Source organism: Chiloscyllium plagiosum, unplaced genomic scaffold (genome assembly GCF_037043375.1).
Source record: "Chiloscyllium plagiosum isolate Xiang-an unplaced genomic scaffold, Cpla_swu_hap1 HiC_scaffold_22, whole genome shotgun sequence".
Classification (NCBI taxonomy): Eukaryota; Metazoa; Chordata; class Chondrichthyes; order Orectolobiformes; family Hemiscylliidae; genus Chiloscyllium; species Chiloscyllium plagiosum.
Genome location: NW_028270160.1, coordinates 63,275,528 through 63,296,277, shown reverse-complemented (window position 1 = coordinate 63,296,277; position 20,750 = coordinate 63,275,528). Strand labels below are relative to the sequence as shown.

Sequence of the window (20,750 nt, the reverse complement as noted above, 5' to 3'; positions counted from 1 at the left end):
CAGGGTTGTTACTTTGGTTTCCATTGTAGGGTCATTATTATCAATATTATTATCAGCATATGTAAGGTAGAGGAGGATGGCATCTGACAAATCCCTTGTCAGTATATATAAGGAAAATAGGAGGGAACATAAACAAGGAATTAGAAGGGCTAAAAGAGGTCATGAAAAGTTGTTAGCAACCAGGATTAAGGAGAATTAAGGAGAATCCCAAATAGAGTAGCCAGGGAAAGGGTTGGCCTACTCAAGGACAAAAGAGGGAATTAGTGAATACATTGTGAATAGTGAAGAGATATTAAGTGAATATGTTGTATCGGTATTCACTGAAGAGAAAGAATTTGTGGAGGATGATCTCAGGAAAGGGAGTGTCAAATTTCTAGGCCAAATTGCTATTAAAAAGGAGTTATGCACCTTAAAAGGCATTAAGATAAATAAGTCACCAGGCCCTGGTGGGATCTATTCCAGAATATTGAGGGAGGCAAGAAAACAAATTGCTGGAGTGTTGTCAGAGGATACAGCAGGATATAGATCAGTTGGAAGCATGGACAAAAATATGGCAGATGGAGTTTAATCCAGACAAATGCGAGGTGATGCATTTTGGAATGTAAACTATAATCTCTTTGCTCTAACCCTGAAAAATGACTGCCTAGCAACTGTATCAGTGTAAACACAGAAAATTCTGGAAATATTTAACAAGTCCACCACATCTATTGAGAAGACATCAACAATTTTTCATCAAGTACATTTTTTCCAAACTATAACAATGCTCAATTCTTTTACCATCTGACCTACAAATGTTTTTATCCCCACTGACACGTATATTTACTGTATCCATTGCTCTCAATGCAGTCTCCTCTACATAGGGGAGATAGGATGCCTACTCACAGAACTCTTCACAGAACATCTCTGGCACACCCGCACCAACCAACCCCACTCCCACTCCGCCAAGGATATGCAGATCCTGGGCCTCCTCCACCGCCACTCCCTAACCACTCGATGCCTGGAGGAAGAACGCCTCATCTTCCGTCAATCCCACAGAATCAATGCGGATTTCACCAGTTTCCTCATTTCCCCTCCCCCCACCTTATCCCAGTTCCAACCTTCCAACTCGGCACCACCTTCATGACCTGTCCTACCTGTCCATCTTCCTTCCCACCTATCCACTCCACCCTCCTCTCTGACCTATCACCTTTACCTCCTCCACCATCTACCTATTGCTCTCTCAACTACCTCCGCCCCAGCCACACCCCTCCCATTTATATCACCACCCCCTTGGCTTACAGCCTCATTCCTGATGAAGGGCTTTTGCCCGAAATGTCGATTCTCTTGCTGCTGAAATGCTGCCTGACTGGCTGTGCTTTTCCAGCATCACATTCTCAACTATATAATTATTGGGTCCTAACAAATGCAAATTCTCCACTTAATATATAAAAAAAATCAGCAGGTCAATGAAGGCCATGATGCCTCATTTCCGGAAAGACTGTTGATCTTAGTCCAGTCATTAGTATTTGCATCACTAATTTTACCTGTCAGGATTTGTGATTGATGTGGGAAAGAAGTCTTCATTTTCCCATTTATGATAGATCTTCTGAGAGAAACATATGCATACATATCAGTCAGACTGGTATTTGAATCTGGACCCATAGTCAGTTAAATGTTCACATATTGTAATATTTCTCAAACCTTTGTTTATTATATGATAACATGTTTAAAGTTAGCCTTCAGAATGTCTCCAATGTTTACCTTCTATATAAAGTTCTGCAGATGATGTGTCTGATCCATATATATTTGAAGCCAAGCAAGTGTAGCGTCCCGTATCCTCCTCAAAAGCCTCAGAAATGGTCAGTGTGTAATGTTTACCGTCATAACCAATCTGAATATCAGGTGAATTCTTGAGCTCCTTTCCTTCACAATACCACCTACAAAGAAATATTAAATTCCACTTTTGAAACAGCCACAAGACAGTATGAAAACAGATCATTAAAAATTCAAAAAGTCACTTCAGGTAAGTGCATCAACACAAACAGAAATCATAATTGCGACCAACTTTAAGGTATAATTTCGATTATGAGTACAATCTACTTATGATGAGCAACATGACATTAAAGGCTGGGTTCATTTGCCCTGATCCAGCTGACACTCATTCAAACTTGTTACGTCTTTTGCAAAAGTTTCACAGCAACTGAGTCTTGGACCAAGAGCTACACAAAAACATTGGCAGTGGCCATGGAAGTGCTGGTAAGGCAATATATTACATGGTCTAGTTCCAATACAGAATCCAGAAAATATATTCGCATATCCAACAAGGTTCAATATGCTTGAGACAAGGCTTAAGAAAATCTCTGAAAATCTCAGATCTTCATGTTGCAATTCAAAAGTTTAAGAAGAATATAAGTGTAGATTTCAGTATATTCTGCAATTAGTAAGCTACCTGATAGACCTTTCCCATAAATGTCTGATAAATGCAAGAGTTAAAGGATTAGTTGACAAAGCTGTATTCATAAGGTAAAGTATTAAAATGGTGGTATAATATTAAAACCAGATATTACCAGGACCAGGTTTAGAGCATACAGAAAACACACAATTTCACAACATGCACTGCAGGTCATAATAGTTGCTGTTACAGAATATGATTCAAATGGACTAAGAAATATTAATAAGATGTGCAGGTCCAAGGATGTGCAGGTTAGGTGAATTGGCCATGCTAAGTTGCCCGTAGAATTAGGTGGATTAGTCAGGGGTAAGTGTAGGGGAATGGATCTTGGTGGGTTGCTCTTTGGAGGGTCGGCGTGGACTTGTTGGGCTGGAGGGCCTGTTTCCACACTGTAGGGAATCAAATCGAATCTAATCTAATCTAAAGACACTAAGTAGTCGTGAAATTTGGGCTCTGAATATATTATAAATATATGAAGATGAAGAGAAAGACAGGCAAGATTGTCCAGTCCACCAAGTTTTTTTAGATTAGATTACTTACAGTGTGGACTTGGCCCAACAAGTCCACACTGAAGCGCAACCCACCCATACCCCTACATTTACCCCTTTACCTAACACTACGGGCAATTTAGCATGGCCAATTCACCTGACCTGCACCTCTTTGGACTGTGGGAGGAAACCGGAGCACCCGGAGGAAACCCACACAGACACGGGGAGAATGTGCAAACTCCACACAGTCAGTCGCCTGAGTCGGGAATTGAACCCGGGTCTCTGGCGCTGTGAGGCAGCAGTGCTAACCACTGTGCCACCGTGCCGCCCACAAAGTTCCTCCCAGTTAAAAAGCCCTATCACTTTAGAGTCTCATTCATCACAAGATTCAAACACTCACTTGAGCCTTCAATGCTGCTCTTTCATACTCATCATTATTACCACCATCAAGAGCCATTCCATCAAAATAGGCACATGTTTATAGGTTAGAGATCTCTGATGAACCCCTTTTCTTTTTTCTTGTAGGAGAATATTCCTTACAACTTGATGTCACCAGAAGAGGTCGATCATAGCTCCAAAACCCTTTCCACCCTTGCAGAAAGTATTCTGGCTTTGATAGATAGATTCAGTAAGGCAAAGAGATGCACAAAGATACAGAGGACAATGATGTGTCCATTGGCAGTCAGGAAGGTCATCAAAATCCAGATTTGGACAGGAGGGTCTTGATGATGTTCCTGTGGTCCAACAGTGGATAGGGTAGGGGAGGAAACAGACAGATCTCTGGTGGTGGCGGGGGGGGGGGGGTGGAAATGGGGGAGACAAAGCTTGTTGAGCTCGAAAGAAACATTCCTGCTCATCTGATCCATAGTAGTGCTGGTGTGAAGACACTTATTTCATGGATTCATTCCTTCCCAACCTCTATTCTACAAGGAGTTAAAATAGAATGAATGAATACAGGTATTTTCACTATAATAATTAAATGACTATTCCACCTCCTGCAAGTGAATTTGTCACCCATCTTAATGATGGCAGAAAAAGGAAATGACTAAGAGGATGGAAGACAGTTTGGGGGAGAATGGGGAACAACCAGAGGTTGTGGTCTGTGTTGGAATCGATGACAGAGGAAGAAAACAAAAGAAGGTTGTGATCCTGAGCTCAGAAGCGAGCAAAATCTATAAAGGTAGGAGATCAAAGTTAATAATTTCTGGATTCTGAGTGCCATGTACCAGTGAGTATGGAATTTTAGGAGAAATTAAGTCAATACATGTCTGGTACCATGGTCTGCGAGGTTAGTCTTTGGATTCTTGGGACTTTGGAAGTAGCCCTGGATCACTTTGCTGTGAGGTTTAACTGATGCTATGGAGGAGTGTTGACACTAATTTGGTAGGAGCTGGGTACCAGGATAAAACATTAGACAAGAGAACCAAGGCACACTGAGCTATTCTTGATTTAAGTATTATGTGTCTCTCCCAATCACTGGAGAAAGGGGGTATGAATAGGAGACAAGCTAAGATGGGTTTGGAGTGCACACATGTAAAGGTACATGGTATGTTAAATAAAGCTGGTGAGCTGTTGGCATAAGTTGACCCATGGGATTAGTAGCAGAGGAGCTCAAGGAATATTTCACATGTTGTTCCCAGGAATATAATCAGGAAACTGAAAGATGCAAAAATTAGTGTGATTGATTCTTGATAGAAGAGACTATGATAGCACTGTAGAGGAATGATATAATTAATGCTTCAAGGACAGAACTGACTTGATTAGAATTAGAAAAAACTTTGATAAGTCCTATGACATTGTGGTAGTGTTGCTCCTCTGGGTCTAGAGGCTCTGGGGTTAAGTCTCAGCCAGGATGTGATGACCAAGGAACATGCATTGATAATACAGCCAAAAAAGGGTTGAGTATCAATTTGTAAGTCCTTCCAAGATACGCAAAATGGCTGGAGGTAAGAGTGGGAGAGATTCCAGGACAGCCATGTGATCAAAAAAAATTTGAAGCTCTGCCATTACTTGTCATAGCTCCAGATTACAGCACACATATAAACTTCATATGTTGCCACAGCAACACAGAATCCTCAAGGAGCCAGTTGGTTCAGTTGGACAGAGCACTGGATTAGCTTGGTCTGTACAGCAGGGATTCAGGTTCAGGATGGTGTGGATTGGGATCAACCTCTTTGGTGAAGGTTGTGGCAGTGTGGATTGGGCCTCCCCTTGGGTGGGGAACTCAAGAAGCAGATGGAACATTGAAGGAACAAGTACATATTTGTGAGTAAATTTAATGATGAAATAATGGTAGGGTGAGAAAGAATCAGATAAAATAATGCTAGAGTAATGAATAAGGCCTTCAATAACCATAAATAAAATCAGGCAGTAGCAATGCAACGGGCAGGGGAATAGTTGGGGGAGAATCTCCCAAACTTGTTACAAGAAAACTGACTAATTGTAATAGACAAGGCATCTATTTGGTTGAGTTGGCATTTGATTCATTTCTCAAAGCAATGTCCAATGACCAAGCAGAATCAAACTGCCTGGCTAAACATTTAAACAAGGAATGGCAGTTAACTGCCAATCAACAGGTGTATTCTCCATGGCAACAACTCTATTAGTCAGAATCTACCAATCAGCACTCTTCTGTTCTCTAGTACAAATGTTAAGCTTTTTTCCTTTAAATTGTTATTTCTTGTGAAATGCCCTGATGAGTGTGAGATAAAAAGCTTCAATAAAATGTCCACCAGTAATCAAGTTTGGTCACACCAAATGACGATAGACAATAGACAATTTGTGCGGGAGTAGGCCATTATGCCCTTTGAGCCTGCACCACCATTCATTATGATCATGGCTGATCATCCTCAATCAGTATCCTGTTCCTGCCTTATCTCCATAACCCTTGATTCCACTATCCTTGAGAGCTCTATCCAACTCTTTCTTAAACGAATCCAGAGACATGGCCTCCACTGCCCTCTGGGGCAGGGAATTCCACACACCCACCACTCTCCGGGTGAAGAAGTTTCTCCTCATCTCTGTCCTAAATGGCGTACCCCTTATTTTTAAGCTGTGTCCTCTGGCTCGGGACTCACCCATCAGCGGAAGCATGTTTCCTGCCTCCAGAGTGTCCAATCCTTTAATAATCTTATACGTCTCAATCATATCCCCTCTCAGTCTTCCAAGGGTATACAAGCCCAGTCGCTCCAATCTTTCAACATAATAGTCCCGCCATTCCAGGAATTGACCTCGTGAACCTACGCTGCACTCCCTCAATAGCCAGAATGTCTTTCCTCAAATTTGGAGACCAGAACTGCATACAATACTCCAGGTGTGGTCTCACCAGGGCCCTGTACAGCTGCAGAAGAACCTCTTTGCTTCTATACTCAATCCCTCTTGTTATGAAGGCCAGCATGCTATTAGCTTTCTTCACTACCTGCTGTACCTGCATTCTTGCCTTCATTGACTGTATACAAGAACACCCAGATCTCTTTGTACTGCCCCTTTATCTAACTTGACTCCATTTAGGTAGTAATCTGCCTTCCTGTTCTTGCCACCAAAGTGGATAACCATACATTTATCCACATTAAACTGCATCTGCCATGCATCTGTCCACTCATCTAACCTGCCCAGGTCACCCAGTAATCTTCTAACATCCTCTTCACATTTCACCCTGCCATCCAGCTTAGTATCATCAGCAAATTTGCTAATGTTATTAGTAATACCATCTTCTATATCATTAATATATATTGTAAAAAGCTGCGGTCCCAGCACTGATCCCTGCGGTACCCCACTGGTCACCGCCTGCCATTCCGAAAGGGAGCCGTTTATCACTACTCTTTGTTTCCTGTCAGCCAACCATTTTTCAATCCAAGTCAGAACTTTGGCCCCAATACCGTGCGCCCTAATTTTGCTCACTAACCTCCTATGTGGGACTTTATCAAAGGCTTTCTGAAAGTCCAGGTACACTACATCTACTGGATCTCCCTTGTCCATCTTCAGAGTTACACCCTCAAAAGATTCCAGAAGATTAGTCAAACGTGATTTCCCCTTCATAAATCCATGCTGACTCTGACCTATCCTGTTACTGCTATCCAGATGTGTCGTAATTTCATCCTTTATAATAGACTCCAGCATCTTTCCCACCACTGAGGTCAGACTAACTGGTCTATGATTTCCTGCTTTCTCTCTCCCACCTTTCTTAAAAAGTGGTACAACATTAGCCACCCTCCAATCCGCAGGAACTGATCCTGAATCTATCGAACTCTGGAAAATAATCACCAACGCATTCACGATTTCTCGAGCCACCTCCTTCAGTACTCTGGGATGTAGACCATCAGGCCCCGGGGACGTATCAGCCTTCAGACCTAACAGTCTCTCCAACACCAATTCCTGGCAAATATAAATTCCCTTCAGTTCAGGTCCTTCAGCCACTGTTACCTCTGGGGGATTGCTTGCGTCTTCCCCAGTGAACACAGATCTGAAGTACCAAATCAACTCTTCTGCCATTTCTTTGTTCCCCGTAATATATTCCACTATTTCTGTCTTCAAGGGCCCAATTTTAAGTTTAACCATTTTTTTCCCTTTCAAATACCTAAAAAAGCTTTTACTATCCTCCTTCATATTTTTGGCCAGTTTACCTTCGTACCTCATTTTTTCTCTGTGTATTTCCTTCTTAGTAATCCTCTGTTGTTCTTTAAAAGCTTCCCAGTCCTCCGTTTTCCCACTCATCTTTGCTATGTTATACTTTTTCTCTTTTGACTTTATATGTTTCTTAACTTCCCTCGTCAGCCAGGGCCACCCCAGTCTCCTTATAGGATCTATCTTCCTTTTTGGAATGAACTGATCCTGCATCTTCTGCATTATGCACAGAAATATCCGCCATTGTTCCTCCACTGTCATCCCTGCTAAGGTATTGTACCATTGAACTTTGGCCAGCTCCTCCCTCATAGCTTCATAGTTCCCTTTATTCAACTGAAATATTGTCACTATTTGAACTATTTGAACATTTAGCTCAGCACTAAATGGTACTGTGATTTGCAATGTATAGGTAGATTAAATAAAGATCCATTTAGACAACAGATGCAAGGGAAATGAGTCAAGTGGGCTCCTGTGTTATTAATTCTTAAGAGTCATAAATTCAAAGAGCATAAGAACATAGATCTAGGACCAGGAGTGAGTAATTCAGTCCCTTGAGCCTGCCTAAACATTGACTGATCTCATCTTGGCCTCAATTATACTTTCCTGCCTGGTCTCCATATCCCTCCACTTTCCTCATTCCTGATGAAGGGCTCATGCCCGAAACATCGATTCTCTTGCTCCTTGGATGCTGCCTGACCTGATGCGCTTTTCCAGCAACACATTTTCAGCTCTGGTCTCCATATCCCTTTAATCCATTACCAAGTAAAAGTCTGTCAATCTCATCCTTAAATTTACTCAATCTCCAAGCATCACTGCACTCTGGGGAAGTGAATTCCACAGATTCATGACTCTGAGAGAAGTAATTTCTCCTCATTTTTGTTTTCAATCAGCTCTCTATTATCCTCAAACTATCTTTCCAGATTGCCTCATATGAGGAAATATCAATTCTAAGTATACTTTCTCCATCCCTTTTAGCATCTTATATAACTCGATTAGATCTCCTCTCATTCTTCTAAACTCTGGATAATATAGGCTTAATCTGCTGAATCTCTCTTCAGAAGACAATCCCCTTGTCGCTGAACTACCTCGAAAACAACTACATCCCTCCTCAAGAACGGGGACCCAAATTGTACGCTATACACCGTACAGAGTAATGGCTTGTACAGTTGCAGCAACACTTCCCTACGTTTTGGTTAAATCCAAATTCACCTCAAGTCTTTTGGAGAGTTTTATCTTAACCTAAGCTCAGTGGGTTCTGACACCATATTTTACCAAACTCACTCAGTGAATACTTACCATGCCCCGTGACATCTTTCTAGTCTGATATCTGGCCAATCTTACCATGCAGCGCTCCTAAAACAACTCGCCACTCAGCAGATTTTCCAGAATTAACCGGCATGCCATGCACCCAGGTCATGTTTAAAAGCTCACTGTGCACCTGGACAAACACTGTCAGTCTGGAGCAGACTGCATGATTTCTGAGATTCACTCAGACTTGGCAGGCAGGGGAAATTGATGTCAGGAACTGGGAGATGCTGCTGGACAGGGTCTTAGACATCCTCAGGAACCAGCAGTGGAGGCTATGACACCAGACCATACCAGCCTGCTGCCAGGTTTCCACCTGGGTCAGTGCAGTCTCAGCTGTCTGCAGGAATGCCCAGCACTTTAGGAAAAAGGTCCCACAGTAAATAGTTGTGAAACTCACGTTCACCTCCTGTACTACCTGCGTCTCTCTCATTCCATGAGGAAAACAGCCAACAATATGATAGACAGAGTGGAGTCGTGTGGTGTGCTGCCCACAATCAGCTCCTCATCCTTGACTGGCCAGAATTGGATACTGCCCTTGACTTATTGTGTTGGATGCTCTGAGTGAAAGCAATCTCCCTTGACTTAACGGAGGACCGTTTATAAGTATGTCAAGCATTCTGGCTTTGTGTCTGTGCTAAATGGCATAGCAAGACATCAGCAGTATGAGTCTGGGATTTCTGGCTGAGGGAGGAAATTGCAAAAAGGCAAGGCAAGACAATGCAATGCAGGAATGTTGTGAGCAGCTGGGTAGGGCCGAGGTGAGTGAACACTAAGCCAGCAGACCAATAGCCTGAAGATGCAGCAAGGAAGTGCGGGAGTGTTTGGGGATCAGGGATATGGTGTGGTGCGTGCATGCATGTGTATGTGTGTGTTTACAACGCCCATGGAACCTGTCCTGAAATGTTGGTGCCCAGCTTCCAACTTGGAGATCTTTGCAGCAAGCTGCAAGCCGAATCCATCAGGGACTTACTCCGGCTCCGTATCAAGTTTACCTGGCTTCAGGATTATTTGGTAAGATGAGAGTATGAATAATTATAAGGCGAGTTGGAATATTATAATCACCAATGACATGCAAATCCAAGCCACCAGATGAATGGAGGAAAAATGCCTCATCTTTCACCTTGGAACCCTTCAACCTCTCGGCATCAACACTGACTTCACTAGTTTCCAAGTTTCCCCTCCCCCCACCTCATCCCAGATCCAATCCTCCAAGTCGGCACTGCCCCCTTGACTGGTCCATCTTCCTTCCCACCTATCTGCTCCACCCTCCCCACTGACCTATCACAATCACTTCCCACCCGAATCTACCTATCACCTTCCCAGCTACCTTCCCCCAAGCCCCACCCTCACGCTCCTCTCAGCTCATCCCACCACCCCCACGACATTTCTGATGCCCAAAACATCAACTGTCCTGCTCATCGGATGCTGCCTGACCTGCTGTGCTTTTCCAGTGCCATACTTTTCACCCATTAACAAGGTGTTTAACAACTCAATAATCAACTTGCAAATCACAGCTACCAAGCGAGCATTTCAGCTTGTCAATACTTTAAAAGGTAGTGCAGGTTGGATACCTGATACAGAGATAAGCCTCACTGCACTTGTCACCCAATTCCACCATATAACCTGCCATAGTCCATGTTCCTCAGACTTCAAAAGATTCTGCCTCTAGAGTTTTACTGCATAGAAGGAGGCCTTCACCCCATCATATTGATGCAGGTCATCAGCCCCTATCCACAGCAGTGAGCATTGCTGCCTCACAGTGCCAGGGACCAATGTTCTATTCAGCCTTGGACAACTATCTGTGCGGAGTTTGCATATTCCCCCTCTGTCTGCATGAGTTTCCTCCCACAGTCCAAAGATGTGCAGGTTAGGTGGACTTGCCATGTTAAATTGCTTCGTAGTGTATAGGGATATGTAGGCAAGGTTACAACGGGTTACGAGGCTGGGGAGCGCGGTTGGTGGTTGCTCTGCAGAGGTCGGTGCAGACTCAATGGGCCCAAAAGGCCTCTATCTGCATTGTAGATGTTCTATGATTTTAGTCTAGCCCTATTTTCCCAGCACTTGGGCCCATAGCCTTGTTCACTATTTGACGCTTTTATCTAAATATTTCTTAAGTGTTGTGATGATTCCCAACTCTACCAAAATTTTAGGCAGTGTTCCAGATACCCACAACCTTCTGGATTATGTCTTTTTAAATCCCCTCCCAATTTCCTGCTTCTTGCCTTAAGTCTATTCCATCTGATCACTAATCCATTTATTAAGGAAAAAAAAGTTTCTCCCCCACTACCTTACTTACGTTCCTTGTAACTTTTTCCACCTCAAACTCCCCCTCAGTCTTCTCTGCCTACAGGAAAACACCTTTCTTGAGGCTTGCTTCATATCTGAAATGCTCCAGCCCAGGCAACATCGTGGTGAATCTGCATTGCATTCTCTCTAGTGCAGTCACATCGTGCCCATAGCATGGTGGCCAGAACTACTCACAGTGTTCCAGCTGTGGCCTAACTAATGTTATATACAGCTCAATTATAACTTACTTGCTCTTATATTCAGTGGCTTGACTAATAAAACGAAGTATCTGAAATACCTCCTTAACCACTTATCTACCTGTTCTGCTGCTTCCCTTTGATCCTCTGTATTTATTAAGGTCCTACCGTTCATCATACTCTCCAGACTCGTTATTCCTCTCAAAATGCATCACCTCCTTTCAAAATTAAATTCCATTTGCCACTGTTGAGCTCATCTAATCAACCTGTCTGTATTCTCCTGTAGGTAAAAACAATGACTGCAGATGGTGGAAACCAAATTCTGGATTAGTGGTGCTGGAAGTGCACAGCAGTTCAGGCAGCATCCTAGGAGCAGCGAAATCGATGTTTCGGGCAAAAGCCCTTCATCTGATTCCTGAAGAAGCGCTTTTGCCCAAAACGTCGATTTTGCTGCACCTTGGATGCTGCCTGAACAGCTGTGCTCTTTCAGCACCACTAATCCAGAATGTATTCTCCTGTAATCTAAGGCTTTCTTCCTTGCTGTTGACTACACCAAAATCTTTTGTGTCATGTGAATGACACTGGATTTGTGGATTCTATTAAGTTTTTGTGGATAAAAATAAGTATTATATTGTGTTACATTTTCTACTATACAGTGGCTCAAGATCTGCAATGTCTTTATTTCACCTTTAACATACATTATTGACAGGAACAATCACTGACTGTGATTGTTGACATTCATACTTGTATATGACATTCAATTCAACTCATTCATGACCCTTTACTGAATGTTCAAGCTATTTTTGTAGTACGTTACTAGATAAGTGCTATTTACATACCCAAACACAATCTGCTTTTTTTTTTCACTGCTTCCAACACTTCCATTACTCTTTTCCTTTATAGCTATATTCTAACACAGCATAAAATGTTTGTGTTGATTCTGACCTTATTGTTCCAATTGCTTATTTTTTTGAGAATTCTGCCTTAAATTCCACATCTTGATTACAAGTGCCTCACTGTCAATGAGGCCTATAGTGGCAATTAATACTCATCATGTGGAGAACACAACAAGAGAGTCTTAGCATCTCTTCTAGTAGTCTTTCAAGATTCCCTTGTTCAAAAGCACTGAGTGCCTGATGGCACCCTGGCCCTTGTAAGCGGAAGTGCATTGAAAGCCAACCTCTACCCTTGGTGCTGAGCCAACCCCATCTAAAAGGAATAAATCAAAACCATGGGTCTCAGTGCTGCTCCTGGCCTGGTCTCCTCAGCACAGCCAACCCATTTCACCTACTTACGATTCTCATTATCAGCTTTCCTTTCTTTCTGGCAAATTACCATCCATCCCTCTGTCTGCCTAACTGTCATTCCCACTCTGGGCTCATCTCCATCTATTTGCTCACTTCTTTCCCCTGCCTTTCCTTGTCTTCATCATATATACCATTTTTTCCTCGCTACTATCAGTTCTGAAGAAGAGTCACTGGACCCGAAACATTAACTTTATTTTTCTGTAGATGCTACCAGAATTGCTGAGTTCCTCCGGTAATTTCTGTTTTTGTTTCAGATTTTCAACATCCAAAGTTCTTAGTTTTTTTTTAGATTAGATTAGATTACTTACAGCGTGGAAACAGGCCCATCAGTCCAACAAGTCCACACCGACCAGCTGAAGTGCACCCACGCAGACCCATTCACCTAACACTACGGGCAATTTAGCATGGCCAATTCACCTAACCTGCACATTTTTGAACTGTGGGAGGAAACCGGAGCACCCGGAGGAAATCCACACAGACATGGGGAGAATATGCAAACTCCACACAGTCAGTCGCCTGAGGCGGGTCTCTGGCGCTGTGAGGCAGCAATGCTAATCACTGTGCCACCGTGCTGCCAATTTTTGTTTATTTTGTGAGAATTTGGATAGGCATTTGTAGGGACTTGGGGATAAAATGGGGCAATGGTACTGACTGAATTATTTTACAGAGAATAGGGCATAGACTCAATGAGCTAAATGACCTCCTTTTATGCTGTGATAACTGTACGGTTTTTTAATGATGCAGGCCCCAAAGTGTTTGGATGAAAGTCTTTGTGAAAGGCTGAAAAGGAAGAAAAATTTTGTACTTGCAGGTTACCAGATAACCTTTCTGGTACTCCCTTGAAGGACAAACTGTTCCTGTAGAGCTATAACAGTGGCACCTACCTGACAATGCATATTCTGCCAGAGAAAAATGGGCAAATCCAATTAACCAATTACCACTCCATCATAATCTGTCAATCATCACTAAAGTGAGGAAGGGTGTTTTTTGCAGTAGTATCAAATGACAATTACTTAGAAATAACCCACTCTCTGATGTTCAGTTTTAGGGTCTGCCAGAGTCACTCAGCTCCATGCCATTTTACAGCCTTGATTCAAATGTGGATTAAAGAGCTGAATTCTAAAGAGGTGGCGAAAGTGACATCAAGACAGCATTTGACTAAATGTGGGAACAAAAGCTGTGGCAAAATAGTAGGAAACAGAATGAACTCTACTAGTTGGAGTTGGAGAAAGGAATACATAAACTAGCTGGATGATATACAGCTTCAGCAGAAAGTTACCTCAGGAATTTGCTGAGTATGGGAATTCTTAGTGTCTCAAGGGTTGATTCATTTCTAACGTTTAGTCAAGATTTGCATTTAGCATTTAACTTAACTTTAACCTTACCATGTAGTTTCCCTGAGCATTAATCACTGGTAAATAAATTGTTTGCAGTGCCAGCTAGATAATTGTAGAAATTATTACATAGAAATAGATAATAGGGAATGCTGGATGACTAAATAAATTGAGGGTTTGGTTAAGAAAACGAAGGAACCATATGTCAGGTATGGACAGGATAGATCGAGTGAATCCTTAGAAGAGTATAAAGGAAGTAGGAATATACTTAAGAGGGAAATCAGGAGGGCAAAAAGGGGACATGAGATAGCTTTGGGGAATAGATTTAAGGAGAATCCAAAGGGTTTTTACAAATATATTAAGGACAAAAGGCTAACTAGGGAGAGAATAGGGCCCCTCAAAGATCAGCAAGGCGGCCTTTGTGTGGAGCCACAGAAAATGGGGGAGATACTAAATGAATATTTTGCATCAGTATTTACTGTGGAAAAGGATATGGAAGATATAGACTGTAGGGAAATAGATGGTAATATCTTGCAAAATGTCCAGATTACAGAGGAGGAAGTGCTGGATGTCTTGAAACGGTTAAAGGTGAATAAATCCCCAGGACCTGATCAGGTGTACCTGAGATCTCTGTGGGAAGCTAGAGAAGTGATTGCTGGGCCTCTTGCTGAGATATTTGTATCATCGATAGTCACAGATGAGGTGCCGGAAGACTGGAGGTTGGCAAACGTGGTGCCACTGTTTAAGAAGGACGGTAAAGACAAGCCAGGGAACTATCGGTGGTGGGCAAGTTGTTGGAGGGAATCCTGAGGGACAGGATGTACATGTATTTGGAAAGGCAAGGACTGATTAGGGATAGTCAACATGGCTTTGTGTGTGGGAAATCATGTCTCACAAATTTGATTGAGTTTTTTGAAGAAGTAACAAAGAGGATTGATGAAGGCAGAGCAGTAGATGTGATCTATATGGACTTCAGTAAGGCGTTCAACAAAGTTTCCCATGGGAGACTGGTTAGCAAGGTTAGATCTCATGGAATACAGGGAGAACTCACTGTTTGGATACAGAACTGGCTCAAAGGTAGAAAGACAGAGGGTGGTGCTGGAGGGTTGTTTTTCAGACTGGAGGCCCGTGACCAGTGGAGTGCCATGAGGATCGGTGCTGGGTCCACTACTTTTCATCATTTACATAAATGATTTGGATGCGAGCATAAGAGGTACAGTTAGTAAGTTTGCAGATGACACCAAAATTGGAGGTGTAGCAAAGAGCGAAGAGGGTTACATCAGATTACAACAGGATCTGTTGGACCAATGGGCTGAGAAGTGCAGATGGAGTTTAATTCAGATAAATGCGAGGTGCTGCATTTTGGGAAAGCAAAGCTTAGCAGGGCTTATACACTTAATGGTAAGGTCCTAGGGAGTGTTGCTGAACAAAGACCTTGGAGTGCAGGTTCACATCTCCTTGAAAGTGGAGTCACAGGTAGATAGGATAGTGAAGAAGGCGTTTGGTATGCTTTCCTTTATTGGTCAGAGTATTGAGTACAGGAGTTGAGAGGTCATGTTGCGGCTGTACAGGATATTGGTTAGGCCACTGTTGGAATATTGTGTGCAATTCTGGTCTCCTTCCTATCGGAAAGATGTTGTGAAACTTGAAAGGATTCAGAAAAGATTTACAAAGATGTTGCCAGGGTTGGAGGATTTGAACTATAGGGACAGGCTGAACAGGCTGGGGCTGTTTTCCCTGGAACATCGGAGGCTGAGGGGTAACCTTATAGAGGTTTACAAAATTATGAGGGGCATGGATTGGATAAATAGACAAAGTCTTTTCCCTAGGGTCGAGGAGTCCAGAATTAGAGGGCATAGGGTTAGGATGAGAGGGGAAAGATATAAAAGAGACCTAAGGGGCAACGTTTTCACGCAGAGGGTGGTATGTGTACGGAATGAGCTGCCGGAGGATGTGATGGAGGCTGGTACAATTGCAACATTTAAGAGGCATTTGGATGGGTATATGAATAGGAAGAGTTTGGAGGATATGGGCCGGGTGCTGGCAGGTGGGACTATATTAGGTTGGGATATCTGGTCAGCATGGACAGGTTGGACCGAAGGGTCTGTTTCCATGCTGTACATCTCTATGACTCTATACACAGTCACTGGACCAAAAACCTGGAACAATATTCGTGGTCAGGGCGAACTTACACCACATCCATGCATCAGTTCAAGAAAGGAACCTTCTCAAGGGCAAATAGAGAAAAACAATAAATGTTTGCTTGGCCAAAAATGCCCACATTCCGTTAACAAAACAAAAAGTAATATTATTCTATTTTGAGGGAATATTTCATTTGATTCAGGGCACTGTGACAAAAAGACATTTGATAGCCCATGTCAATTGATAGTCTTTCATCAGAGGGCAATAGCTTTCCTGACCGCTCAATCAACAAGTTTTACAATTGTGTGCCCTGACCAGTCTCATTTTCAGGTACAGACTGTCCATGACCTTGGCAGCCAGAAGGATATGATGTTTATGCAGCCATCTGAACTCCACTTCAAACCAAAAATTTGGACTTGACTGTCTGGAGAGTGCTGCTCCCAAATCTGTTGACAAACCCTTTTAACAGTGCAATGAAACATAATTACTCTCAAGATAACAAAATCAAGACTTCTCTGAATTTGAGTCCCTCTCTCAACCATAATCTGAAGAAACATTTTGAAAATGTATTTTTGTTACTTTTTCTTATGCTTGTTTTCTCTCAATACTTCGATTTAGTTTTCTATGTCTGATTCATTATTCCAAATTACATACCCGCTCTTCCTACCAAAGTGCATAACTTCAAACTTTCTCACACTGTATTTCATCTGCCACTTCTTTGCCCACTCTCCTCGCCTGTCCAAATCCTTCTGCAGCTTCCTGATCCCTCAACACTACCCTCCCTCCATCTGTCTTTGTGTCATCTACAAACTTAGCATCAATGCCCTCAGTTCCTTTGTCCAGTTTGTTAATGTATAATGTGAATAGTTGCGGTCCAACATTGACTCCTGAAGAACTCTACCAGGCAGGTGGGACTAGTTTAGCTTGGGATTACTGTTTGGCATGGATTGATTGGACCGAAGAATCTGTTTCCGTGCTGTATGACCTCTTTATTCCCACTCTCTATCTGCTGCCTGTCAGCCAATCTTCGATCCATGCCAGTATCTTGCTTCTCTGTACTGTTCATCATCAAAACTTTAAAGTGATTAGTTATTGAGGCATACAGTGTTTGCCTTCTTCATAGAAATCCCATATACCTTCTAGAGGACAAAATGTTGTTTATAAATTTAAGAAATTGCTAGTGCAAGGATCAACACCTAGATGTCTAGAATGCACCAGTTTCACCACATCTGTCAATGACACCACATCTGAATGTGCCAAGTATTTCACAGGAGGTGGCACACTCAGATTATCACAATAAATTTGCATATAATAAATACCTATCTGTTATATTACCAAATAGCATATTACCATATCTTAAAGTGAGAAAATCTAAACAAATTTAAACATCAAAAAGTAGCAAGACGAAATTTAAATCTGGTTGAAAAATTAGCAAACAAGCCCTTTGCTTGAAGCTTCCATTCACAAACCATAAAACACAATAAAGAAGGACTTATTAACACCACAGAAATTATTTAATGCTGCTCTTAGCAAAAGTTATTTTCCTTACTCTGTCAGAAGAGTACAGCAAAGCTATAACACTATTTAAATGGACTGGATCATGCAAAAGGGCCAGATCTATAAATGTGGAACGGGGAAATATTTATTTGATTACATTAAGAATAAATCAAAAAGAGATTTCAAATATAGATTAATGTGAATTAATTATTCATAAAACAATTCAGGGATGGCAAATTTCAATTAGCTTGAAATCAATTACAAATGCTCATTGTTTGCTGACCTGTGAGTGAGAGAAGTGAAATAAACAATATTTTAAAATTCCTGTCTTGTTCTATTTGCTTCCCTTTTGGTCAACATTTCAGTGGTCCTTAGCTAGTTTCCAAAATACTCCCGATCCTCAGAATTACTGCTATGCTTTGCAACAATATTACCTTCTTGTAATCCTTCATCTCCCTAGTAAGCCACCAATGGATATCTTTTGCTAGTTTTTGTATTTACTTTTATTGTGCTGAACATTTTCAATGTTTCTTATTGTTTTACTTATTGCCATAAGTTTAGTCATCAACCTTAGATTAGATTAGATTAGATTCCCAAAACATCCACACCGACCTTCTGAAGAGTAACCCACCCAGACCCATTTCCCTCTGACTAATGCACCTAACACTATGGGCAATTTAGCATGGCCCATTCACCTGACCTGCACATCTTTGGATTGTGGGAGGAAACCCCATGCAGACACGGGAAAAATGTGCAAACTCCACACAGACAGTCGCCCAAGGCTGGAATCGAACCCGGGTCCCTGGTGCTGTGAGACATCGCTATACACTGAGCCACCGTACTGCCCTAGGCTAATACTCCAGCAGTTGGTATACATTTACACTGCTGCAGTTTAATAAAACAGCCCACCACCTCATTCTCAAGGGCAACTAGGGATGGACAATAAATGATTGTCTTGCCAGTCAAACCCACATCTCGTCAGTAACCTTTTTAAAACTCCGCTCATACCAGCACAATTGACTTGGTTTAAATTTAACGTTAATTTTTGTTTTGAATATACTGTTTTCAACATTGAATTGTGCCTAATTTATTCTGATCCTTATTTCCCAGTGGATCTTTTATTATAACATCACAAATTAACCCTTTTTCATTCTGCAATCTGAAATGTAAAAAATATTTTATTCTGAGCTGGTTTCACATCAGATTGCTTCAGGAAGCTGTCACAAAAACATTCTACAAACTCAACTCTAGACCATTTCTGTCAACATATTTTGTTCAGTCAAGATAAAAATGAAAGTACCCACAACTATTACAGTTCCTTTATTACAAAGTCCAAGAATTTCATGTTTACTGCTCTGTCTAATGGTATAACAACTATTAAGAAGTTTATGAATTACTCCCACTTTATTTGTCTGAGCTTTGTCATTCCTACTTTCTACTGACTCTGAATCAATGTTTTGATTTTCTGAACCAAGATTCTTACTCATTAACACCCTTAAGTCAATCTTTAGTATTAGTGCTACCCAGCCTTCTTTTCCAGTTTGCTTTTCTTTTCGAAATGTTTTGACCCTGGATAGTTTCCGCAATCTTAGTCACTTTGTAACCATGTTTCTGTAACTGTGATTATTTTTGTACCATTTATCTCTTGCCATCTCTCTTATTGTGAATGCTTTTTCTTGTGACATTTCCTCGTATGGGATCTTACTTTCTAATATGCTATTATCAGTAAGAGAGAGTATGGAGGCAATAGCCTAATGGTATTATTGCTGTTCTATTAATCTAGAAGTCCAGGTAATATTCTGAGGACTGGGGTTCTTTTGAATTCAATTTTAAAAATCTGGAATTAAGAGTCTAACAATGACCATGAAATCTTTACAAATTGTCAGAAAAACTCATCTATTCATGTCCTTTTGGAAAGGAAACTGCCATCCTTACCTTGTGTGGCCTACATGTGACTCCAGAACCACAGCAATGTGTTTGACTCTTAACTGCCATCTGAAATGGCCGAGCAACTCACTCAGTGGTACGAAGCATTAAAAAGTTTCAAAAACAAAGAAATGAAACCACCTTGGCACCAGAAATGACAACGGCAAGCACAATTCTGCAAAGTCCTCCCTAATAACATCTGGTTAGCTACTTTTGCCATTGGGAGTCCTGTCACACAGATAAGTCGATCAACAGCCTGTCACAGTCAAATTCAAAGAACCATACCTTACAGAATTAATGGCCGCACTGTCACCATACCTGGATATTTCCTGTCTCACTGGCTGGACAGACCAGCAGAGGTGGAAGCACGGTGGCATATAGTTGATGGGAAATTTCCCTGGGAATCCTCAACACTGACTCCAGACACCATGAAGTCTCAAAGCACTAGGTTAAATATGGAAAAGAAACCTTCTGTTGGACTATTACGTACTGTCCTCCCTCAGCTGATGAATCAGTGCTCAACCACTTTGAGCAATACTTGGAGGAAGCACTGAATGTGGGGGAATTTCAACATCCACCACCAATAGTGGTTCAGCAGCAGCACTACTGTTTGGGTCCGAAAGGATATTGCTGCTAGACTAGGTCTATAGCAGATGGTGAGGGAACCAATGAATGGGAAAAATATACTTTACCTGATCCTCACCAATTTGATTGCAACAGAGGCATCTGTCTACAACAGTATCGGTAAGAGTGACCACTGCACAGTCCTTTTGGAGACGAAGTCCAACCTTCACATCTATCGTGTTGTGTGGCACTATCTCCATGCTAAATAGGACAGACTTCGAATAGATCTAGCAACTTAAGACTGGGTATCCATCAACAGCAGTAGAGTTGTACTCCAGCACAATATGCAACCTCAGGCCCTGCATATTCCTATTCTCTCAGCACCAGTAAGCCAGGGGTTTCAATCCTGGCTCAATGAAGTGAGTTGGAGTGCACACCAGGAAAAGGACCAGACAGACCAAAAAATGAGGTGTCAACCTTGGGGAGCAACAACACAGGACGGGCAGTAAGCGCTCCACACGAACAGAGCCAAGTAATTTCACAATCAACAGACTAGGTTTAAGTTCTACAGGTGTGCCACATCCACACATGAATGATGGTAGACAATTAAACAATTCAGTGGAGGTGAAAGCTCAATGATGGGTCAG

At 41.9% G+C, this 20,750-nt stretch overlaps 1 protein-coding gene across 6 annotated transcripts in view; it reads right to left on the bottom strand.

The window, feature by feature from the left end:
• LOC122561011 (myopalladin) overlaps positions 1–20,750 on the bottom strand; it is a 311,619-nt gene that overhangs the window by 174,527 nt on the left and 116,342 nt on the right. For all 6 annotated transcript variants that reach the window (XM_087999125.1, XM_043712278.2, XM_087999126.1 and 3 more), the window contains exon 3: positions 1,741–1,916. In XM_087999125.1, coding sequence (XP_087855251.1) covers positions 1,741–1,916 — 176 coding nt within the window. The remainder of the gene's footprint in view (positions 1–1,740; positions 1,917–20,750) is intronic.